General features: G+C 45.5%; 1 protein-coding gene across 3 annotated transcripts in view; it reads left to right on the top strand.

Annotated features, from left to right (window-relative positions):
- The window catches only part of rxraa (retinoid X receptor, alpha a), a 90,056-nt gene that overhangs the window by 52,104 nt on the left and 11,619 nt on the right, over nucleotides 1–26,333 (top strand). For 2 of the 3 annotated variants that reach the window (XM_056431943.1, XM_056431941.1), the window contains exons 4-7: nucleotides 11,056–11,206; nucleotides 12,742–12,921; nucleotides 17,865–18,049; nucleotides 25,171–25,300. In XM_056431943.1, coding sequence (XP_056287918.1) covers nucleotides 11,056–11,206; nucleotides 12,742–12,921; nucleotides 17,865–18,049; nucleotides 25,171–25,300 — 646 coding nt within the window. The remainder of the gene's footprint in view (nucleotides 1–11,055; nucleotides 11,207–12,741; nucleotides 12,922–17,864; nucleotides 18,050–25,170; nucleotides 25,301–26,333) is intronic. The other variant, XM_056431942.1, reaches the window with a different exon arrangement.

Genomic DNA, 26,333 nt, shown 5'->3' with positions numbered 1-26,333 from the left:
CGTAAACACACTTGCCTGTCACAGTTGTCTACTTCCTAAAGCTCTCATGTCATAAAAGAAAGAAGACATCTTTCTCCAGAATCTCCTTTTACACTTTGAGATGCACAGAAACATAAACATCCAGGTGGAAATCCTATTCACCCGCTCGAAACTTGAGGGGGATATCCAACGAAAACCCCCCAAACCAATGGCCCTTAACTATCCCCCACATCAAAAGATGTAAATGACAACATGATGAAAGCAGAATAAAAGCATGAACAAAACTCCCATTCTTGCCGGAATCCCACATCGTCCGACGGCCAAACCACATGTAGAGAGAGGAACCGGCGCTTCATCCTCGGCCAACCCTTGCATCTCCGACAACAGCGCTTCCCCCTCGACTCCAGACGCGCTAACATCCCGCGGCTCGAGCGCTTCCTAGTTCGCCGCGTCCTTTTATTCCTGCGTCCTGGCTATCGGCCGTGTGCGTCGTCGAAGATCAGAAAGCCCTCTGCGCACATGTTGACGTCAACACTTGGCGGAATCGCACACTCGCTCTTTCGTTTGGTGCTTTTTTCGCCGTTATTAGTTTTGTCACGTCTCTTTTTTTTTTATATCCTGGCGCAGTATGAAGGGGAACATTCCCCCGGTGGGGGGAGACGGTGCCAGGCCACAGCTCGTGCCCGATAGGGACGAGACCCCATCAGCTGTCATCCAACGTGGTCTTGAACTCTCCGGCGATACGGAACCGGTCTCTCGATCACAGGCGCCGCAACTCCCCCGAGCAGCTGGGAGGGATTACACGCGGGGCTGGAACTCACTTCCAATGACAATAGCGGGAGTTGTCTGGCTGTCATTTTCTGCGGGGGGGGGGGTTCTTTATGATCGGACCGGTGCAGACTCCCTCTGGGCTGCGCCCATCTGGCTTTCCGCGCTCTCTCCCATTGAAGCTTTACCTCCAACAACAGGCCTCCAGCGCCCCTCAATGCACGTGAGTTAATGGACGTGCAGCTCGGAGCACAGAAGAAACGCTTCATGCACACGGAAAAAAAGTGTCAATATTTTACAAGAGCTGGAACGACGCGCTTTAATAAGTTCGAAATGAGCGGAGGCGGTGATGTCATGCGCCGGGCTCTGGGTACGTCGTATTTGGGCCGAGGGTCGCTATAGGAGACCGGAGCACAACACACTCGGGGAGGAAAAAGAGAGGGGGGGGGGTCAAGGAAGCGGAGTGGACCTCAGCCCCGTCCTGTGTGGAAGCAGTAAAGGCCCGTTGTCGGCGCCGTGGTCTTTGATGGACCCCGCCGCGGTCGCTCTGCATGACATCATGGTGGCACGGCTCTTAATGGCCGCACAAAGAGGCTGTGTGCGGCGTCCCGGGGGAACATTTAAGGCTCTCCGACGTCAATCGGCCCTCACATGGACGGGGGGGGGGGGGGGAAGGTTTTTAGCCAAAGCTGTCTCCAGGTAGCAATTAGGAGCAGTTTTAGAGACCACTTCTTCTTTCTTTTTTCCTGACAGCACTGGTAGCTCATGGAAGTGTAATTAGTGTGCAGAATTAATTTAGTTGGATTTCTCTACAAGTTTATTGCACAGCTCCTTAGTTCTGAGATTATTGTCAACTAAACATTGCTAGTTTTTCAGAAACATACCTTTTATTTCAAAGTGTTATATGTATACATATGGGAACTTTTTTTTTCCGGATTCAAACTGTCCCAGCTGTTCCTTTCCTGAAAAAAAATAGCTTTTATTTTGAAACTTGAAAGGCAGGAAGTGTTGCTTCGCTGGAAGACGCCGGAGCGCAGAAAGCAGAGCCAGCGAATGAGACCTTAGAACTAATTTAACACAACCCGTGAAGAGCTTATCACGTAGCTGACATGGCGCGGGTACTTTCCGGAGGTATTTCTTTCGTGACCGCCGTTGTCCCCCCCCCCCCTCCAGCAGACCGTAGACCATGATTTTTTTTTAGATCAGACACCGTATGCAGTGCGGCGGTGCTGCTGGGTCTGTGAGTCCTGACTTGCGTGGGGGGCGCACACACTAGAGACGAGCCGTTTAGGAGGTGGCGGCCGTAAGGGATGGAAACAGTGGGATTAGGTTTAGGTTTCAGAGAGCAGCCAACTAACGGCGGCTCTCAGCGCTGCGGTTGAAATGCCTCTGGGGCAGGCGTTTATGCTAAAGCTGGGGATAATCCCTATAGGGCTGTCTAATGCATCGGGCGGTGTGATCTTACTTGCAACTCAACACAGTCTTGTGTCGACATGTGTCGCCGTGGCATGCCTACATGACGAATTACACTTTTTTCCGCACCTGCAGAACCTGTAGCTGCGCACACAGATTGGGTTATGGACGTCTCCCAAAACAGAGACTGTAAAGGGCAGCTTCCATAAGGCACACGAGGACCGCAGAGCACTACGAAGGACTGACAACGTTCACATGTACTCTCATATTCCACTTTTAATTGACATGGCTCATGTAAACATCAATATTTCATCACGATATTCTGAATTAGGCCTCATTCAGAAGGGAGTTTTTTTATTTTTATTAAGACATATGTCGGTATTATTCTGGGTTTTAAGAGCATTCTGTATACAGTGCATTTGTAAATATGCATCTCAAATGTTTTTTTTATTTTTTTATGCCACTTTGCGACACAATTTTGCAACACAATTTTTCGCCGTGCTCACTTGTGTTGAACACAAACCGGCTAGCCAATCGTTTGCAAAGCCGGAGTAAGAGATGCATGTCCAAAAGAAAAGCCCGCATATCCGGTCGACATATTTTGAAGACATTACGAATAACTTGGAGACCAACGGGTTTTGGGATATGCACAAATATCGCAACGCTGACCTCAATATTTTAGTTATAGTCATATTATAGTCTTTTTCAGAATATTATAGTCTTATAACCAGAATATGTCGGAGCACGTGAACGTAGTCACGGTCTATCATTTACCCTCAAAAAAAGAAACAACATGACACACACTGAGGAACGGTGTATCAACAGATCAGTAGGAGCCAGTCGAAGATGACCGTCGAACTGCATCCTGCGAGAGTCGGTGTTAATCAGCCCCCACCTCTTGTTTGATGAGCTAATCAATAACTCGCTGGATAACACCGATTATCACTGACGCATTGATCAATAGACCTTGTCAGTAACCAGGGAATTGGCAGCGTACCGGCGCCTGTGTGACATGCTTATTGAGTAGAAAAAGAAAGAGGAAATATATATATATATGTATATATACAGTATGTATATGTATATATATATGTATGTATATGTGTATATATATATATATGTATATGTATATATATGTGTACTGTATATATGTATGTATATATATATATATGTGTACTGTATATATATGTATACATGTATATATATGTATATGTGTATATATATATGTATGTATATGTATATATATGTATATATATGTGTACTGTATATATATGTATGTATATGTATATATATATGTGTACTTTATATATATATGTATGTATATATATATGTGTATACATATATATATATGTATGTATATATATATGTGTATATATGTATGTATATACAGGACTGTCTCAGAAAATTAGAATATTGTGATAAAGTTCTTTATTTTCTGTAATGCAATTAAAAAATTATTAAATATTAAAAGAATAAAAGGCTTGCAATATTTCAGTTGATTTGTAATGAATCCAGAATGCATGACATTTTTGTTTTTTTAATTGCATTACAGAAAATAAAGAACTTTATCACAATATTCTAATTTTCTGAGACAGTCCTGTATATTAGGGCTGTGAAACGATTACAATTTTTAATCGGGTTAATCACAGGTTTTTGTGGATTAATCATGATTAATCACATATTACCGATATTCTCGGTATATTTTGTGAGAACATAGAGATTTATGACAAAAGACGGATATATACATTTATACATTCTTCTATACAATGGTGCTGCAACTCAGCAGTTATTTAGCAGTTTTCTTCCATATGGAACATTAACACATCTTCATCCTAAACAGAATGTTTAACCCTCCTGTTGCCTTTCGGGTCAATTTGACCCCATTCAATGTTTAATGTCGGTGTTCTTTGGGGTCAATTTGACCCCAGGCTGTTTTTCACTGTGTCAAACATATCAGAAATATCAACTTTTTTATTTATTTAAAGGGCTATTTAGGTAGTCAACAAACAAACATAAAGTACCTCACACTTAAACTTGGGAAGCAATATTAATTCAAATAATTTTCTGGAGGTTTTAATTGCTGGGGTCAAATTGACCCCGAGGGTAAAATATGTTAGTAAATGTAAAGGTAACAGGAGAGTTAAACAGAACATTTTTCTCTTGTTTGTCAACCATTAACTCCACCATGATACAATCTAAAGGCCTCTAGTCTTCCTCTAGCAGCTGCTGAGGCAAACTGACTGTGTGGGTTTTCTTCATGAACTGGGCCGTGATGAAAGGGACGGCGGGGACACCGCTGCAAAGCTGAAACCTCACCGGCCCGGACAGGTGGACAGATTGACAAGTGACTTTTTTTTGCTCGGTCCCGATCGCGCGACGGAGCTCTGTGGCGCGAGACGGAGATCGATAAGTGTTAACGCGTCGCGAAGAGACAGAAATGACATGCTGCTGTGGAGATACGATCAACAACAGACGTTTAGTTTAATAAAAGAACAAAGACGTGCTCTAGAGAACATGTCAGGGGGCGGGCCAATCTTTTTAATGTCATGCGATCTACCGACACTACGCCGCGATCTACTGGCAGGTCGCGATCGACGTGTTGAGACCCCTGATCTACAGGAAGTAAAAGTCGTAACAAGGTTTCCGTAGGTGAACCTGGGGAAGGATCATTACCGATGAACAGACCGTCTGCATGAGAGCGGACAGAGTTCAGATTGAAGTGGTGGATTGGAAGCTCATTTTGCAAGTGACTTTTTTTTCGTCCCGACGACCAACAACAGACGGATTGAATTAACTGAGTTAACGCGTTATTTTTCACAGCACTAATATATATGTATGTATATGTATAAATATATGTGTATACATATATATATTTATATGTATGTATATATATATGTATGTATATATGTATGTATATATATATGTATATATATATGTATGTATACATATATGTGTATACATATATATATTTATATGTATGTATTTATATATGTGTATATATGTATGTATATATATATGTATATACATATATATATATATATTACATATATATATATATAGGCAGAAACGGTCTCTGTTCAGTAGTCAGGGTACCTGTTAGAGTAAGTGGTCGAGGATAAACAAAAGTACACAGCTGGAAATTACAGAATTTAGTCTGTAAAGCCTGAGGAATTATTTTGGAGAAGGAAAGAAAGAAAGAAAGAAAATACACTTTAAGCGTCTTAAAGTACACTTAAAGGTCTGAAGTGGTCCACAACTGTTCCGCATTTCTTTGGGGAATAGCAGCGGCCTTTAACATAACGCTTGGCACGCGGTGCAGCCAACAGGTTTCATGATGGAGTGTATAAGTGGACGCTCGGTGGTGTGACAAATTAGTAGTGGCGACATGTAGACGTGGGGGCGTGGCCACGGCGTGCCTGAGAAGTGATGAAAGGAATCTTTTTTAAAAAATGGAATTGGATCCATGGATAACCTTTCCACTTCCCGATTGATCAGAAATCATTCAAACACTTTAATGACTTTAATGACACTTCATGGCCAGATTCAAAAGTAGTTAATTTAAGCTAAAACCACACAACTACTGCCAAAACAAACCGTGCTACTCGGACGTTGATTTGTTTTGTTCCTTTGTTTACGTCAACACCATAGTTTGATTGACAACTACAACGAACACAACAAAGCAGGCGAAGGCATCAGAGTTTGATTCAACCGCAAACACGTTGGGTGCAGTGAAGTAAAAAGTGGGATTTGTTTCTGAGAAAAAGAGCAAAGGAATGAGAGAGAGAGAGAGAGAGAGGGTTCGAGCTGGGCAATAATAAAATGGAAACTGTTTCTCAGCGAGGCAAAACTCAGGAGGGTTAACATGTCGTTACGCTGTAAATGTTGTATTCAAATTCATGTTTTTTGGGTTGCCTTCAGTAAAAATGCTTTTTTTCCTCCTTTTGTCACATTCTCCTCAGATTGAATTGAAGGCCAAAATCAGTTTATCGATGGCCTGCAGTCATGTGCAGTGTAAAAGACAGATATCATAAAACGCATATTGCTGGTTGCCAGCACAGAACCTGGCAACCCAAAAGGGCTTTTCGATTAAAGCTTATAAGTTGCATTAAATGTCATTTAGCTGACGCTTTTATCCAAAGCGACTTACAATCCTGTTAGAATCATACACCGTCGACGCAGCTACAGGGAGCAATTCAAGGTTAAGTGTCTTGCTCAAGGACACATCGACTAGGCCGGGGATTGAACCTCCAACCACTGACCCACAGTCGCCAGTGACCTGTAAACAACGCTTTAGAGCTCCGATGATGCTCATGAAAAAAGTCATTAGTGGTGACTGATGATCTATGAAGTCGACTTCAATTGTGTTGGCGGAGTTCCAACTCACTCTGGTGCCTAAGGACCAATTTGTTGTAAATATTGTTCACATCGAGACTCATTATGACGACAAACAATTCATAATTGACAATTGAGATTATTATACCGTACTGACTTTGAGGATATCAATGAATGTGGATTCAAGAAGAGGTGAATGAGTCTTACGTTCTGTGCTGTTAAGGCGACAGTCTACCAGCAAAGCAGCGGGAGAATATATTTAAACATATTGATTAATATTAGGGATTTTTCTTCTTGGACATCCTTTGTTTAGCCCCGCCCCCTCTGCTACTCCATCAGGCCGTCAAAGCTACCTCCGAGCCCAAACTGCCACTAACTGCACTCGGCAAATCGAATAAATGTGTCATTTGGAAAAAAGGAAAAGGCGATATTGGAGACAAGCAGACAGAAGAGTCTGCCGTATGTTTTTCGAAGGATGCATCCCAAGCTTTCTGGGTCATGTTAGGTAACGAGCATTATTTTTACACAACGATGAACTCGAAATCCACCAACGCATCTGAACATCTGAAACCGTCGCACGAGAGTCTTCAGGGCTCAGCCGGGCAGTTCCCGGTCGGAGCTGACCAGCGCTACGCTCTGAATGGTCAGTTCTCTTTCGAGGGCGGGACTAAGCGAAGGATCATCGCGGTGGACTCGCGGCGGAGGGTAGAGATGTGCATCGGTCATGGTTTCTCGAGGAGTTTCTGACCTCTCGTAGCACATGGGAGTTATGTGTCTGTGTTCTGTGTGTCTCGTGCATTTACACCAGGACGCAAACATGGAGCCTTTTGTTTGTTGACGGGGAAACCCCCACGGGGGCCTCTTCGAGTCACGTTGGCGTCGATGTTGTAGTGGCCGACATCAAGCGGTACTTTCAGTTTCCTTCGCCCCGAGTAGGACTTTCAATTCGCTGTCACGCAACAGAGCTATTCGCAGACGACCCCCTCGGTTCGTCCGCGAATAGCTCCGAGCTTTCCCGTGTTCAGCGCGGGGTCGTTCCCCCCCTCTGTTGATCTGTTCCAGTTCGTGAAGCGTGTTCAAACGGGTGCTTTTCAAACGCGTAATGGATCCCCCAGGTTGTACCCAGAGGGTCTCAGAAGGGCACCCCCACCCTCCGGTTGAAACCAACACCCAACGCCCCCCCCCCCCATCTCTGCTGATACGTGTCTGGATAATACTCTCTCGCCATCACAGGAAGGAGGGGTGGGGGGTGAGGTGTGTGTATGGGGGGGGGTGAGAAAGTTCCTGCTCATTCCTGCCACGGTTTGCGGCAACTAGATTCACGTTGGCTCCCCGAAGGAAGCGATCGTGTCCGGTGGCGAAAAACGTGACACGGGGTTTCATCGTTTTAGTGACATGGTGACCCCCTGATCTCTGCCCTCGCCAGCTGGTCAAGTATCACAAGTATCCTATCCTGCCTTGAAGCAACTTTTTAAAATATATTTTTTTTAAATCGCGAATTCAGAGAGTGATGCAGGGTTTTTTTGCGTGGGGGGGGGGGGGAGGAAGCAGAGTGTTTCCTTTAATGGCACAAGGCTCTCTTGTCAGGGGGGCGTTTCACAAAGAATACTTTGAAGGTAACTTCCTCCGCATTCTAAAAGAAAAGGTGCCCTTGAACTGAAAAGAAGCGACTGAAGCTCGGCGCGAGGAGCCAGCCGGGATTTGAAGTCTCCGTTTGAAGTGTCTTCGCGAGCAAAGTCTGCGCTCCGACTCCCCGAATCAAGCTAAGCCCGTCTTAAGCGGGGGGGCCTCCGCCGTCTCCTCCTGTGCCTCCTGCTCCTCTTTCTCCTCCGTTCACCCGAGGGACAGCTTTCTCTCCGTTTCACCACCGTTGCGTTGCTGCCGGTGCATACTAATGGCGTCTGGCGCTCTGCTGCAAGCATCGTTCCTCCTGTTGAAACCAAGGAGGGTCGAGTCCCACGCCCAAACCAAGCCGACTAACGGCAAACATTTCATACGTTTTTTGGACTATAGATTATTTTTGTACAATTACAATAAAACCGATCACTGATCGTTGCCCTTTATGTCCGGCTTGCGTTGCATTTCTGTTGATCAATGAGTTGATGGACAGAAAATGAAGAAAAAAAACTGAAATACTGAAGCACCATTTCCTGCAGAGCGGAGGCTTCAAGAACAACCGATCCAAAGAACTAAAAGTTTGCCGGAGATGTTAAGAAGTCCGGTTTTGGACGGGGGGATCAAAAGAAGAGGAAGATGAGGAAGAAACTATGAGAACTCACAGAGGGGCGGTGGCGTGAGAAAAGCTAAGCCTAACCCTTTTTAACCCTAAACCCCGCCCCCTTATTCTGCATTTCTTTCTCCTTTTTTGTTGTTCATTGATGATCTTTCAGTTTTGGAGCCACGCTCAGACAAAGCACTGCCGACGTCACCGTGGGTTCTGGGAACTGTAAGAATTATGGGTAAATTAATCTATAAGGAAAATAATTGTTCTTGTTCATTGCGTCTCCTTGCATTCGATTTCTGAGTATTAGTCCGTCCTTCTGACTCGTCTGAAGACCTGCAGCCGTCACCGTCCACCGCAGCCAGCGGGTGGCACGGGACACATAATCACATGTATCAATTCTGTGCAGAATCTGACCCCCCCCCTGGCATACCTCCCTGTGACGGGTCGCATGTACGTGTTCGGAGGGGAGGGCGCATGTAATCTATTTCTAGAACCAGTCTTGAGCCACTTTAATTGAGCCCCCCCCCCCCAACAGCCCCAATAAAGAAGCCTGCCCACCCAACCGTGGGGTAGCAATGTTGCCAAGATTGAGTTGCAGGTTATCCCGAAAATATATCCCCTGAGAGAAAAGAGTCCTCCGGGTTTGATAGAGGAGATGGAGATAGAGACTCGGGACAAAAAGACTCGACTCAGGCGTTTACCTGAGGTAAGACCTCATCTGGGCGGATGTGCAGAGGTGTGTGTGTGGGTGTGTGTGTGTGTGTGTGTGTGTGTGTGTGTGTGTGTGAGTGTGGGTGTGTGTGCACATGCAGCCGCTGCTGGTTCCAAACAAACGATGACCTTTTTAAAAATGTATTCATGAGAATTAGTTTGTGCTTCTGTGCGTCTTTGTTCCCGGCAAGAAAAATATGATTATAATAACGCCTCTTTTATTGTCTTCTATTGATTGAAATAGTGCACATTATTGATGGCACAAATTACATCGACGACGCATTTAGTTTCAATACAAACCATGGCTACGTCTGCGATCCCCCTCCTTGGTAATAGTAATAAGTAATAATGTTTAAAATACCACCCAGAAAGCTCTGTAGTATAGTAACATAATCTATTTATTCTTCTTTAGCTTAAGCCTTTGTGTACAGTTCAGTGTGTATTCGGGAATGCGGGGTGTGAAAAGCAGGGGGGGGGTTGTGGGTGTCGGGGGTGTGAATTGAACATTTTCATGTGTCGGTGGGCTTTATCTAACCTTTTCAAACCGTGTGTTCATATGATTTACTTTTGGCTCTGTAAAGTAAAGCCAATGCTGAAATGCCTTACGCTGTTGCATTCTCTCAAATGGCCATTAGGGGGCGACTCCTCCGGTTTTGTGAAAATAAGTCTGATCGTATAGAAGTCTACGAGAAAATGAATGCTCTTCTCTCAATTTATTCCCCTCAGAAAATAGAGTAAACATAAGTTTACGGTCTCAAGAACTAGTGTCAAATCTTCTATCACAGATATCCAGATGTTTATTGAAATACCCATAATAGTTTTCAATTTTCTTCAATTTTCTTCATATTTTTCTTCTTTTTTCCATTATTATTTTTGACGATTTGACGAATCGAGTAAGCGGCTTATCATCTTTTACATCCACAACAAACATACTGCAGCACTTTTCTCTCTAATGCCCCCCCCCCCCCCCCCCCCGTGAGCAGTGTTCATTTCTTTAACAGCATGGGGCTAATGGTCAGCTCCAAAAGCTCCTGTTCCATTTAGTGTTTTAGGATCATTCATATCATCCTCCTCTTCCTCCTCCTCCTCCTCCTCCCAACGTTTATCTTTTCTGGAAACAGCATGTTGCCAGTTATAATAATGAGTCTCCGCTCGCTCTCTCCGAGTTAAAAAAGAGAGAGGTCACTTTGGGAGAGAAGGATAGAGAGGGAGGCGAGACTCAGGCCGGAGACTCCGGGTGCTGCTGCAGCCTCGCGCCGACGACTAAAACAAACGCCGCCTTTTTTATCTTCCCCCGTACTGTTGAATTTTGCAGCGCTCTGGCGCCGAACGTTTCTTTGGGTAGCGAGCGGGGCTCGTCGGGAGCATGAATAAAAGAGGTCCTGGGGCGGAGCGGTGCAGGATTCCTGCTGCGCCACATTTAGATCGGAAACAGAGGGAGGAGAGAGGGCACAAAGAAAAAGCACTGCTGGCAGGACGGCCGGCCATCTGCTTGTTGCGCAAGCCTGTCCTGCTATGCGGACAGGCTTGCGCAACAAGGTGTGTCCGTGTTGTTTTGGTGTGTGTTCAGAGGGGGGCTGCGTTGTGACCCTGTCGGCATGTGTGTGTGTTTGTGTGTGTTGATGTTCCAGCTGAACTCCCCGATGCACTCGATCAGCAGCTCGGAGGACATCAAGCCCCCGCTGGGCCTCAACGGCGTGATGAAGGTGCCCGCCCAGCCCTCGGGGACCATCCTGTCGCTCACCAAGCACATCTGTGCCATCTGCGGCGACCGCTCCTCAGGTGAGTGACGGCGGCTTGTGGGAAGTTAAAAGTGTCCCATGGCTTTTTGGGAGTGGTTATTTTCTTGTTTTCTATTTGCAAGTTTAATCGACTCCTATAAATAAATCAAAGATGGAAAGATGGAATGAATGAAGTTAAATTGAGGTAACTATTTCAAAGTGCACACGAGTCACAGACTGACCAGGAATTTGATGTATGACTGAATTGTGGGAGGAGGTATAAAAACAATCTCTCAACAGCTGGGATTACACGACACACTCCAGGACTACCCAGCATCTTTCTTTTTTTTAAATTCCGACCACACCAAGGAAGCTCCGAAGAGGAACCACTCTGGATAGAGCTACGTACCGGCCGATCTCCTCTGCATGCGGGAGATCTTCCTAGTAGAACAACCAATGGCAGAAATGGCGAGGAGCAGTACCAGAAACTGCATCACGAGGGCGGCGGCCAGAGGGCACATGACAGACACCGACAAAACAGACACAAGGGGGGAGAATCAAAACATTTAGTCGCGAGTCGCGCTCCGTGTCGCTGTGCTCGGAGGCTTCGTCCATCCTCTCTGCCCGACCGGCAGAGAGCAAAGAGAGGAACTGTAACACATGTAACATAAACAAGAGACCACCCCCCTCCCCCTCCCTCCCTCCGACTTTAAGGGTTTTGTTCTCTGTTGTGCACTTTGACGAACCATCCTTTCTGTCTCCCGCTCTCTCCCACCACACACACACATATATATATATACAGGACTGTCTCAGAAAATTAGAATATTGTGATAAAGTTCTTTATTTTAACAATTAAAAAACAAAAATGTCATGCATTCTGGATTCATTACAAATCAACTGAAATATTGCAAGCCTTTTATTTTTTTAAATATTGCTGATTATGGCTTACAGAAAACTCTAAAATCCTATCTCATAAAATTTTAATATTTCCTCAGACCAAGTAAAAAAAAGATTTATAACAGCTGAGTGTTTGTCAAGGCTCAGGAAACCCTTGCAGGTGTTTCGAGTTAATTAGACAATTCAAGTGATTTGTTTAATACCCTACTAGTATACTTTTTCATGATATTCTAATATTTAGAGATAGGATATTTGAGTTTTCTTAAACTGTAATGCAAATATTTTTAATGAATCAGAATCACAATTTTTTATTTTTTTTATGCATTACAGAAAATAAAGAACTTCATCTGTTTTCTATTTTTCTGAGAATCTATATATATATTTATATTTATATATTATATAATAGAATTCCTTTTTGTTGTTAAAAATATAATATTTAAATATCTATATATATATTTATATATATAAGTCAAACTTTTTGTTGTTATTTTTAAATATATAGATTTTTAAATATTTTATTTTTAACAACAAAAAGAAGTTATACTTTTACACACACACACACATATATAAATATTAAATATTAAAAGTAGAACTTCCCTCCCTCTGACTTTAAGGGTTGTGTTGTTCTGTTGTGCACTTTGACGAACCATCCTTTCTCTGTCTCTCTTTCTCTCCCCCCCCCCCTCCCCCCCCTCCCAGGTAAACACTACGGGGTGTACAGCTGCGAGGGCTGCAAAGGTTTCTTCAAGCGGACGGTGCGCAAAGACCTCACCTACACGTGCCGCGACAGCAAGCACTGCGTCATCGACAAGCGCCAGAGGAACCGCTGCCAGTACTGCCGCTACCAGAAGTGCTTAGCCATGGGCATGAAGAGAGAAGGTACAGCACATACCGTAGAGGATAAAGTCCCACTTACCCATTGCCCCTCACATCTCGACTAAGATACACAGACGTTTGCACTGCGGCACGGATACTTTCTTTTTTTTGTCAGCCGGATGAGTTCTGGTGATTCGGGTTTTGGATGTGATTCAAGTGGACATAAAGGTTAAACTGAGGCAGATGTAGAGCACCTCAGATATGACACCCGCTTCTTCTTTTTTTCTCTCTCTTCCTAGAAGTTAAGCAACTAGTTTTCCTATCCTGCCTCTATTTAATTTCTACACACGCACTCACAGCTGTAACTGCTTCGCTACATCATGCAGTGCATAGCAGCTAAAACAATATATATTTAAAAACAACAAAATAAGTTCTACTCCTATTTATATATATAAGTATAACTTATTTTTGGTGTTATATAAAAATAAAATATAAAAAACATATATATATATATACAGTATATATATATATATATAGAAGTATAACTTATTTCTGTTGTTAAAATCTAAAAATATATCTTTATAAATATAACTTATTTTTGTTGTTAAAAATAATATATATATATATATATACTGTATATATAAATATATCTTATTTTTGTTGTTAAAAATAAAATATATATTTTTATAATTATATATATACATAAATGTATAACTTCTTTTTGTTGTTAAAAATAAAATATTAAAAATATTATATAAATATTTTATTTTTAACAACAAAAATAAGTTTTACTTTTACATATATATATCTATATATATATATATATATATATATATATAATTTCATATAATGCCAGCTCCCCTATGCACCCTCTTGAAGTCTTAGTTCACACACAGAGATGTCTTGTGCCCGAAGAGATACTCAACACGCACAAGCCAGTCAAATTGGATAATGTCTCGTAATTGCAAGGCATCGGGCGGGGACGTGCGCCGCATTCCTCAAATTAGAGGCTACCGATGGAACGCGAACCACTGCTCCTGCCCTGTCTTCAAAAAGGACACAGGGTTTAATCAGCCGCACGCCGACCGAGGCCACATGTACATGATCATGCGGTCGCACGGGGACCGATCCTTAAGCTTTAAAATCACATCTTTAGTTCACAGATGTGGTGGAAGGAATTCTGACTGAAACAGGCAAGATTCACATGGAGGTGACACAAACTATACACATGAAGCCCGTGTGCATCGGACCACACTTACTCTAACAAGGTTAACTAAATATATATATATAAATATATACCAGTGCACCATCGGTAGTTTCAGAGTCAGCGTGTCACCCCACTTCAAACAGTTGGGGCTTCGGCGCTGCTGAATGGATTTATTCAGGATGCAACGTTCCTGCAAACTTAAATCCCCCCCCCCCCCTTTCCAAATGCTGAAACCCTGTCCTCTCAGAGTACAGACTGGGGATTATGGGATCCTCAACTGTGACATTTAAGGTTTGACGACCTCTCGGCTACAAGTTCTACTGAATTGAGCTTTTCAACTTCCCTTTTTGCGTAAAAAGAGAGAAACTAAGTCAGAAGACCCCAGTGGAGGCCAGCTGATGAATACTCTGCACAGTTTAGTGCATCTTGTCCTGGCTCAGCATAGTTAGCGTGCTGGAATAAATGTTTTACATTTTCATATTCAGACAGAGGTCCCATTTATGCGACCGATCTGAAGCTTCGGGAAAAAACGATCAAACTAAAACTGAAAACTCACAAAAAGCCGTCCCTGAGTTATCTTGACTTGTAAAGTCTTGAGTTGAATACCTCGTTTTAATATTGGACGGCAAAAGAAGCACCGCGAGGAAAGATTTTGAGGGCTGAGAGGAAGGTGGGTGGGGGGGAGGAGTTGGGGGGGGTTGGCTGGGTTCACTGGCAGCGAGGTGTGAGTTCTCACACTCCACGAGGGCGTGACAGATGTGAACGCTCTCGGCGGCGCCGTATGCACCCCTTTCGCACGTTGAGGCAAATCAATCACTGCCTCTCGCCATTACGGTCGCCACGCGGTGACGGGATACAGACAAACAGAGGGTGGAGAGAATGTGCTGAGCGAGCCGGGGGGTGGGGGGGGGGGGAGAGGTGTGAACCAGGTGTGTGTACGTGCAGGTGCACAAGTGAACAACACGGGTGAAAAGGAAGAACGCTTGTTGTTGTTTTGTGGTGGGGCTTTTGGATCCAAGGCCAATACGTCTTGACCTTTCCGTATATCATTGTTAGGCCTTTATTTTTATTTTTTATCTCCTTTCAAGGAGTCTCAGGGCCCCGCCCCTCACCCGAGGGCTGCGGTTGGAGAACAGCAGTAGCCCAAAAGGCTAAGCGAATCCACAGAAAAACAGGATTAAATGAATTTATGCTCTCCCAGTAAGGAGAGGAGGATGAGGAGGAGGAGGAGGTGAGGAGGGGTAGAATAAAGCTAACATGATTTCAGCCCTCCTCACCTCTCGCTGACTCCAACACAAGTATTCTACCCTTGGGCTGACCTCCACCGCCAGACAGCAGTTCCTCGACTAAAATGGGGCCCCTTCCCCCCCCCCCCCTCCCCCAACAAGACCACGGCCTCTCTGATTCAGGGCTTGGAACAGAAACCAGAGTAGAGGGAACGTAAGAAGACAGATCATCCTGCAACACAGTGTGTGTGTGTGTGTGTGTGAGAGAGCGAGGTGGGACCGTTCTCCAGGTGTGTGTGTGTGTGTGTGTGTAAGCCCCCATGTCGACATTGAATTTCCAAAAGCCGTTTTATCATTCAACGCATCAGGTCCCAAACTTTTTATTTTTCTTATGTGTGGAGGGTAAACTTATTCAAAAAAGCACCATTTTTTTTCCTGCGGGGACTTGAATTAAGTAAATTATTGCCTTTTGAAACACACACACACAAACACACACACACACACACACACAGCTTTTCCATCCCCACTTGAGGGCGGAGGAGCGGTTTCTCTTGCCTCCGCCGCAGTGAGTCTCGGTGTCTGCTCAGCACACAAACCACTTCCTTTGTCTCCGCCGCCGAGCCAATCAGACGACGGAGCCGACACGCTTTAGCTTTTCCCCGTTTTTGTGTGTTTTTTCTTTTTTTACACGAAAAAAAATGTATCTACACAAACAGAGAGCCTTCATTGATTTGTGTTCTGGCTTTTTTTTATTTTTAGAATTGTTTATCGACGTACTACCGAACCACTTGAGAAGAAGTGACAGACAATATATTATTCTTGTGTATATAAATGATTTGTGTATCAAAGGAGCTGTCTTTTTGTTGTTGTTGTTGTCATTGAGCGCTTCATAGAGACACATCTCTTTGCTACGGAAGCTGCGGGAAGTCCTTGAACGCCACCCTGCCGTGCATAATGCCGGTCTCGTGTCGTAAATATGCTCCATCCGTACCGTCCAAGCAATTATTGATGATTGAACTCTTGTATATGTTTACTGGCATAATACACAACGACTGTTGGAAGCACTCGCGCGTGCGGGCAAGGGAACACAACTCGAGCTTTTGTGTGTGTACAAATACAAAAGTGTGTACAATTACAAAACAAGCGCAGAGTGTGCCTTCAGGTATCTAGTCGAAGGAGAGATTCATTGCCGAAAGCTGTTCCATCTCCTGCACCGCACGGCCTTATCAAGACATCTAATGTGTTTTCTTTTCCTTCAGGGTAGAAAGACAAATCTACCGGTGCGGGTCCCAGTGTAGTTCTCCCTGAGTCATGTTCAGAGTCTCAAAACAAGACCCGTCGTTGCTCTAGGAACTAGAACGCGTCATTGGAGAAACTTTTATTTTTGTGTATATTTTTTGGGATTTGGAACTGAGTGGAATAACACCAACACCCACGGAAAAAATGACTGGATGTGGTTTTTTCAGTCCATTGCGATGGCTAAAAGTCCACACTGAAGGAGTTTTAAGAAAATAATTAAAGCTGTGTTACTAAATGTTTGGCCACTAGGGGGCAGACGACCACAGTCCCGACTTCCCGAAAGAGAATCCAATATTCACTCTCCCTTTGAGCTCTTGTTGTGGTCTCCACCAGCATGTGGCTCTTGAGCGGCTACATTTATTCATTGATTAACGCATTTTGAATACTAGTTGTACAGTATCGAGTCATTTTCATAGAAAATACACACGTGCTCTTGAACATATGTCGACATCGCGATAGGCCGATTAACAGGTCGGCCAATTCGCGGGGCGATTAATGCTATTTTTAAGATAATTGACAGATGCCAGGGGAATTATTGATTTGTTTAATGTCGTATTTCACTGAGCGAACACGAGGGAGGCCACTCAAACACATCAAATGTTTCATTTATGAAAGTGTATACATTCATGTTGTCTCTTTAAGAAACAAGTAGATGGGGATAAATGCCGTTGTTAATTACATGAAAACTTTTTTCATTTCTGAGTTGTATTTTTTTAAAATTGTTTAGTTTTTTGATTTAACTGTTTTTTATTATTATTATATTATTAATTCATGAGGTTGATGATTGCAATTTTTAAGCCTAAAAATAAGTGCACTGCAAACAATGTAGACAATAACTGTTAACTACATTTAAAGTCAGCATTGTGTCGCATTTTATTCATTAGTAAATAGTTTTCATCAACTGCAATATATTATATATATATATATATACTGTGTTGAATACATTTAAGGTCAGCAATTGTGTCACATTTTGTTCATTATAAAATTGTTTTCATCAACTGCAATATATCGGCATTATATATATATATATATATAAATATATTTATATATATATGTAAAAGTAAAACTTCTTTTTGTTGTGAAAAATAAAATATTTATATATATATATATATTTTTAATATTTTATTTTTAACAACAAAAATAAGTTATACTTTTATGTGTGTGTGTATATATATATATATATATTATATTATATTATATGGGCTGACAAGCTAATGACTAGTGAGTGTAAAACAAAAGACAAAACCAAAAACAGCAGTAGTGACCGGAACCAGTTTTGTTACATGCAGCCGTTCAGGAGGAGCGCCAGCGAGCCAAGGAGAGGAACGAGAACGAGGTGGAGTCCACCAGCTGTGCCAACGAGGACATGCCCGTGGAGAAGATTCTCGAGGCCGAGCGGGCGGTGGAACCCAAAACCGAGACCTACATCGAGACCAACATTGGCGCGCCATCCAATTCGGTGAGTGCGATTTTGCACAAATCAAATACTTTCTCTCCCTTGTAGATGTGAACAGTTTTCATGCGTGTTAAAGCCTCTCTTTTATGTTATTGACTTAACGGGGACATATTCTGTATGGAAAAAAAACGTAATGCCGTATTAAATACTAATAGGTAACGACTTCAAACTGTAACCGCGTCCAACTCCACTGCCAGAAAACTGACAGAGGAGAAAGCTAAATTAATTTCAGATGTATGGCTCACGGCTTCTACTTTATTTTCCGCTTTCCAAAACTCTTTCTGGAGCCGTCCCACCATTGTCCACATGTTTTCGATCTTTCCAGCTGCACGTAGCTCCGACGGTACATACAAAAAAAATGTTGCATTGCATTTGCACAGTCACGGCACCGCACACTTTAAAATGCGCGTCATAGGCCGTACGGACGAGGTGCGTGCGGCTGTGACGTCGCCCGATGGTTTGTGGGCTACGAATTTTTTACGAGTTTGAGATTTTGTCCGTCGCCAAGATGTCACAATTAACTTTCACTGGGGGGGAAAAAACCCAGACAACTCCCAGACCGGATAACATCATGGTAATGACCTGTCAATCACAAGGTAGCCACGCCCTAAAGATCTAAATGAGATCATAATGTACTTCATGAACACCCTGCTGTATTTAAGGAAACTTGAAAACAAGCGACTGAGACCATAAACTCAGTTTTACAATATTTACTGAGGGAATAAATCAAGTGAGAATGAAGATCATCTTGTCATAGACGTCCATACAGATGTGGCTTCCTACGAAGGAGTAGAGAGAACGCTTAAAAAGTTTAAAGCGCTTCAGCATCGACAACCGAAAAGTTTGCCACCTGCTCACAGCTCGGCGCGTATTTTCTTTTGTTGTTTTTTTTTGCTCGTGCAAACATAGGGCTCTTGTTGTGATCCCCGAGTCGCCGTGCACATTTTGAATTGGGACGTCGTGCTGTTTGGAAAAAGCATTTTCTTCTTTGTGTCGTGGAGTTCGAGGCTGTCAAGTCGGTAAAGATGGCCGCGATTACCGTCTTGTCCTCCCTCTTTTAGTCCCTTTGGAGGCGGTTGCTTGGAGTCTGGGGTGCTGCTTAACCGCTTCACCTCGCATTATCTCCTTCACTCAGCTGCGAGTCGTCCCCCCCCCCCCCCCCCCATTGGCTGGGCACTGTGGGCTGTCTTTTAAACAGAGGAGACTAGCAGCGATGAATAATGCAACGGGCCGACTGTTCCTGAAAGCATCCCACAAAGCCTCCGCTTCCTTCAGAACCCTGCTGCAACACGAGGAGCAGAGGAGCTGCACAGGGGCCTACCAAAGGGAGGGAGGGAGGGAGCGAGAGAGCGAGAGAGAGCGAGAGAGAGAGAGCGAGAGAGAGAGAGCGAGAGAGCGAGAGAGAGAGCGAGAGAGAGCGAGAGAGAGCGAGAGAGAGAGAGCGAGAGAGAGAGCGAGTGAGAGAGAGAGGCGAGAGAGCGAGAGAGAGCGAGAGGCGAGAGAGAGGCGAGAGAGAGAGGCGAGAGAGAGAGAGCGAGAGAGGCGAGAGAGAGAGGCGAGAGAGAGGCGAGAGAGGAGAGAGGCGAGAGAGAGAGAGAGAGGCGAGAGAGAGGGAGAGTGAGAGAGAGAGAGAGAGAGAGCGAGCGAGAGAGGGGCGAGAGAGAGAGATGGGCGAGAGAGGATAGAGAGAGAGAGAGGCGAGAGAGAGAGAGGAGAGAGAGAGAGAGAGAGAGCGTCGAGAGAGAGAGAGAGAGAGAGAGAGAGAGAGAGAGAGAGAGAGAGAGAGAGAGAGAGAGAGCGAGAGAGAGAGAGAGAGAGCGAGAGAGAGAGAGAGAGCGAGAGAGCTAGCTTCGTAAATGTCCTGTGAAGTGAAGGTAGAAATGTGAGGTCTGTTATGTGAGTGAATGGGAGCTAGCTAACGTAGGAGATGAGCGTTGACATGAGGGAGAAGGAGCCGTCCCGGGGGGGGGGGGGGGGGGGGGGGCAGCTCAGACACACTAATGCCCCGAGCGTGTTTCTCGGCCCCGTCGGGTCCCTCGGCGCCCGCTGACACCAGGAAGAGGAGCGTTTCCAAAAGGGCGGCGGACGAGACACGGATGTACGGGGCTGAGAATCTTCTGTCCGACACGTGGAATCTAATTCTGATAAACAAGCGACATTGCTTTACGGTTCTTGTACGGAAAAAAACAACTTTCCGCAAATCTTTCGACTACATTTGTAGCTAAGCGATTCGCTTTAATCCATTAGCCTGTTCTCGCGATCAAACTCTGTGTGGCATCGCTCACGGTGGCTGCAGAGGACGGCTGCTCGACAAACAGTCTGCAGATGTGTGTTGGCCAAATGTTTTGATGAACTGATGGTTTTCCTCCCTTACCTGAGTTTTATTACCTTCGCATTGAAAATGCGGAAGGTTATGTTTTGATCGCCGTGTATTTATTTATTACCTTCGCATTGAAAATGTGGAAGGTTATGTTTTGATCGCTGTGTATTTATTTATTTATTTATTTGTATGCGTGTTATTCACAAAACTCAAAAAGTATTGAACCGAATCGCATGAAATTTGGTGGGATGATTGCTTATTATCCGGGGACCAGTTGATTAGATTTTGTGATCAATCGGGTCAAAGGTCAAGGTCAAGGTCATAGAAAGGTCAACATCTTTTTTTTACCATAGCACGATACATTTTTGTCCAATTGGCATGTAACTAATGCCAACATGTTCATAATTCAATGCCCAATCTTGTGATATGCGAAGGTATGCGCTCTACTGAGTGCCCATTCTAGTTTATTTATTTATTTGTATGCGTGTTACTCGCATAACTCAAAAAGTATTAAACCGAATCGCATGAAATTTAGTGGGATGATTGGTTATTATCCGGGGACCATTTGATTCGATTTTGGGATCAATCGGGTCAAAGATCAAGGACATGGAAAGGTCAAAATCTTCTTTTTACCATAGCACGGTCAATTTTTATCCAATTGGCATGCAACTAATGCCAAAATGTTCACAATCCAATGCCCGATCTTGTGATATGCGAAGATATGCGCTCTACCGAGTGCCCGTTCTAGTTGATTACGTGACGGTGAGAGTTCTCACTATCTACTGGATTCATAATGTAGCCTCACTCTGGGTCATTTTGGTCCCTCTAACATGATGCAATTCTCACGCTGTACTGATTGTGTGTGTGTGTGTGTGTCAGAGTAATGCAGAGCTCCGCCCCTCATGCAAAGACAGGCACAGAAACAGAGAGCGCAGTTTTGAGGCGAGAGAATCTCACTCTATAACTTTTAACCCTTGTGTTGCCTTCGGGTCATTTTGACCCGAATCAATATTACACCCTCCCCCCGCCTTCAGATTAATTTGACCCCATTCAATGTTTAATGTCGGTGTTCTTTCGGTAGTCAACAAACAAACATAAAGTGCCTCACACTTAAACTTGGAAAACAATATTAATTCTAATAATTTTCTGGAGGTATTAATTGCTGGCGTCAAATTGAACCCAAAGGGTAAAATATGTTAGTAAATATAAAGGTAACAGGAGGGTGAAACATTGAATCGGGTCAAAATGACCCGAAGGCAACACAAGGGTTAAAGTAACGCGAACTTGAAACCTCATCTAGTCTCCAGCTTTCTACTCATTCAGAACGGGAACTGGGGTTTTCGGGACGGTGCGGTGGTCACCCCTCGAAGCCAGTGGCCGGTTCTGGCTTCCTCGCTGACGATCACCGCTGGTTGCCACGCATCGTGGAGCCCGTGGCTCTCTAGGACGACGTGTGTTCCAAATGAGGAGAGGAGGAAAAGAAAGAGAGAATAGATGAATCGAAAATGAGATATGGCTGGAAGTTTGCGGGGAAAACATCGCTTTGAGCTGAACCGCACTGGAGCCCAGGATGTTGGCCGAGAGTCAGAAGGACTCCCCTTCTCTCCGAGTCCCCCCCCCCCTGTAGGGTCTCCATTGAGAGGCACTGCCCCGTGCTGTAATTAATCACAGAGCCCCAGGGCTGTGAGTGCACACCGTGAATAGGCCACCAGCCAGTCTAATGGCCGACCTGAAAGAAGTGTGTTTATCTCATGGTGACCTCGAACCGAAGTTAAACAGGCGTTAGTAATGCGCCTCCAGTCGGGGCGGGGAGAGGGGGGGGGGGGAGAGATGCGATCGCTCACCAATCCTGCAGGGGTGAGTTTTCTCCTCCTCCAGCGTTCACAGCGCACCGTCAGCGCATCACCTTTTCCTTTTCTTTCAATGTTTAGTTTCCTATCTAGTCAGGAAGCGTTGTGTTTTTGTCTGCACGGCAGTTTGCCGATGACTCATCCTCTCTCTGGTGTCCGAGAACAGCTTTTTTGTTAAAATTTGTTTTATTTTTAATTCAACTTAAAACGTGGGGCACGACGGGGCGGAGTAATTCATTTCCCCCGCCGATCCGCACGAGCGCCCACGTTTCGCTCCCGTCGTCACGCCAGGGCAGTCTGGTTCAAGCTGAAGAATGACACATTGTCACGTTAAATCTCTGTCCCCGTCTCCTCGAGTGATGAAAATGTCATGGGACGGTGTGCAAGCCCTTAAGTTTTGGGCATGGCCGGCCGCGAACCCCTTTTTGATTCGCCGGAATCGTCCCTTTTTTCATTTGTTTCGGTGGCGGGCGTTAGGAGAGCGGCTAAAATACACAAACCAACGGGTCTCCTCTTGCTTGTCAGCCTCTAGTGTCAGCTTTATCCAAGCCTGTTGGCTCCCTACTTCACAGCGGTAGACGACAGTCGGGCCGTGAGATATCCCGGCGTGGACTTCTGGGCCGATGTTATTCCGCCCCAGGCCACCGGCGGCGCTCCTCCATATCGCCCCCCCCCCCTAACACCCTTAAATGCCACTTTGTGACATGAACAGTAATGTGGAAGGATCGTTGCAGGGAAAGTGTAAGCTCTACTTGCCCCTCCTCACACCCCCACCCCCCCCCCACCCCGTCATCTCACACAAGACAGGAGCGAAAGAAACCAGACCAGTGTCAACACGGCTAAGATAGCCATTCAACATTCATGAACCTGCCATGTTTGAACCTCGGTACTTGTATTCCGATGGAGAGGGGCGGTCGCACGGCGAAGGCCCTTTTTATTTTTGTATTGTTTTTAATACCATTTTTTTTTCATCTGGGGCGCCTCTTCAGAATGAATTTAGCCGAAGCCGTCGGTGGCGGGGGGGGGGGGGGGAATGCAGCTCGCTAAAAATCTGCGGCAACGTCCGCGTGTCCCGTAGGAGATCAGAATTGTGAAATATTCATGAGGTGCCTGTTTTCTCTCCCCCCCCACACACCTCACCCCCTGAAGAAGAAGCAACACAACCCCCCCCCCCAAAAAAAAACTTTTAAGCGACTTTCACTTGACAAAAACAGTGTTGGCTTTGTGTCTGTTCTTTCTTCTTATCTCCGATTGCTCTGCAGTCGGTGTGAGTTTCCCACCGTAGGGAGGGAGCGTGGAGGAGAGGGAGGGATGGATGGTCTTTTGGCCTGCGCCTTATGAAAGGAGCGCGTCTCCACCTTCATCTTGAGCTAATCTTCTCCGGAGAGCCGCCGCTCATGCCGGGAGATCCTCCGAGCTTTTTAGCATCGATCGGCGGGATTTGGGCAGACTGGAAGTTTGGGGAGAAGTTTTTTGTGTGTTCTTTTTCTTTGTCGAGTTCACACAGGGATACTTCGAATTTAAGGAATGTTTACTTGATTTTCAAAATTATGCACAAACGTGTCTTTGTTTACACTCACGCACATCAGGGGTTCGCGCTCCGGGGACGACGGGAGATTACTCGTCGGAGATTGACAGCGTTGTTCAGTGTTTTTCTTGTTTTTGTTTGTTCACCCCCTCCCAGATGGGTTTACATTTGACTGAGTCAGTCGTACTGTCTGCGTGTTGCATTAGTATTCCACGGCTGCTCATCAAATCCCTGTTGGTCAGAGAATAACGGCTCCCGATCTGATGTGTTGTGACGGTCCTTAAAATTTCACAAAAAGAAACGACAAACCCCCCAAATAAACACATCAGCTCGTAAATGTGTGTCCGCTTGAAGCTTTTCATCGAACGTGAATGGAAAGCTCCGAGTCGTTGTGTAACTGAGCTTTCACAGCGACGCATCCAATTACAATGAGCGCCATTCTGCACCCAAAGAGAAGAGAGGTTTTTTTTTTTTTAAAGCGTACACACACCATGTCTTACACAATCAAATAATAGATTGTGTCCGCGCGAGATCCGTCTTTAAATGACAACAATGAATCTTTTGAACGCGTATGAATAACGTTGGATGTTACATTAGCTGCTGATGGATAATGACAGCGGGCGCTTTTTTCTTTCATGTGTATGTTCGTGTAAGTAAATAGGAATATTTATCACGCACCCGTATTGGCTGAGTGTTTCTAAAGGCCTGATAATGAAGTCCCACTGGAGCTCCTTAGCGCTTGTTACGTTGTGAAGTGTCAGCAGAGTGTCAAGAGGGGCCTCTTGAGCTCCACTCACCGGCCCGCGAACGGCTGCTGATTTGTGCGTCGGCTAAAAGGGTCCCCAAAGAAACATCCTTTTGTTCTTCGCAGCTCTCTGCAGGTATTTCCTCCACGAGCTGGGACGGAATCAATATTTGTTTAGCGTTCCTACTTGCTCTTCTTTAGAGGTCATCATTCATAGCATGGTACTGATGTGTGTGTGTGTGTGTGTGTGTGTGTGTGTGTGTGTGTGTGTGTGTGTGTGTGTGTGTGTGTGTGTGTGTGTGTGTGTGTGTGTGTGTGTGTGTGTGTGTGTGTGTGTGTGTGTGTGTGTGTGTGTGTGTGTGTGTGTGTGTGTGTGTGTGCAGGGCCCATGTCAGTGTCTCCTTTTGCAAGACACTTCACCCCAAAGTGCTCCCGTAGCTGCGTGTGAATGTGTGTGAATGTTCGTTGCTGCTGCTGGGCAGGTGGGCACTAGGCTCCTCCCACCAGCTTATGCATGGGTGTGAATGGGTGAATGACATCATGCGAGTGGTCGGACCATTTACCATTTGATAAGTGGCTCAGGCTCGCAGCCAAAACGAGCCACTAAAGCCCAACGGTATCACACTTTTGTCTCAACGTCTCACTCTGAGATTTGTTTTCCGTTGGTCTGTTCCCCTGCAGCCCAACGACCCGGTGACAAACATCTGCCAGGCGGCTGACAAACAGCTCTTCACCCTGGTGGAGTGGGCCAAGAGGATCCCCCACTTCTCTGAGCTGCCACTGGACGACCAGGTCATCCTCCTACGAGCAGGTATGAAAAAGAAGAGCTCGAACCGCACAAAAAGCCTACGCTTTATTCCATCACGACCGCTCCAGTCAAGTGTGAAAAACTCTGCCGAGCGCTCCAGGACTACTGGAATCGAGCCAGTTATTATTTGAAAGTATAGCAGCAAAGAGAGAAATTGATTTTAATGCAATCGGAGCAGTGCCTTCATGACAGTCGTCACGTTCGCTACGCCTCGATCGCTACGTCGAGATCGCTACGTCGAGATCGCTACGCCACGATCGCTGCGTCACGTTCGCTACGTCACGTTCGCTACGCCTCGATCGCTACGCCACGATCGCTACACCTCGATCGCTACGTCGAGATCGCTACGTCGAGATCGCTACGCCACGATCGCTGCGTCACGTTCGCCGCACGTCGCTCGCTCGCCACGTCGCCTCGCTACGCCTCGATCGCTACGTCGAGATCGCTACGCCACGATCGCTACGCCACGATCGCTACGCCACGATCGCTACGCCACGATCGCTACGCCACGATCGCTACGTCACGTTCGCTACGTCACGTTCGCTACGTCGAGATCGCTACGCCACGATCGCTACGCCACGATCGCTACGCCACGATCGCTACGCCACGTTCGCTACGTCACGTTCGCTACACCTCGATCGCTACGTCGAGATCGCTACGCCACGATCGCTGCGTCACGTTCGCTACGTCGAGATCGCTACGCCACGATCGCTACGCCACGATCGCTACGCCACGATCGCTACGCCACGATCGCTACGTCACGTTCGCTACGTCACGTTCGCTACGTCGAGATCGATACGTCGAGATCGCTACGCCACGATCGCTACGCCACGATCGCTACGCCACGATCGCTACGCCACGATCGCTACGCCACGTTCGCTACGTCACGTTCGCTACACCTCGATCGCTACGTCGAGATCGCTACGCCACGATCGCTACGTCACGATCGCTACGTCACGTTCGCTACGTCGAGATCGCTACGCCACGATCGCTGTGTCACGTTCGCTACGTCACGTTCGCTACACCTCGATCGCTA

This window comes from Pseudoliparis swirei, chromosome 15, assembly GCF_029220125.1.
Source record: "Pseudoliparis swirei isolate HS2019 ecotype Mariana Trench chromosome 15, NWPU_hadal_v1, whole genome shotgun sequence".
Classification (NCBI taxonomy): domain Eukaryota; kingdom Metazoa; phylum Chordata; class Actinopteri; order Perciformes; family Liparidae; genus Pseudoliparis; species Pseudoliparis swirei.
The sequence above is the reverse complement of the archived record's forward strand: the minus strand, read 5'-3'. Positions and strand labels throughout refer to the sequence as shown.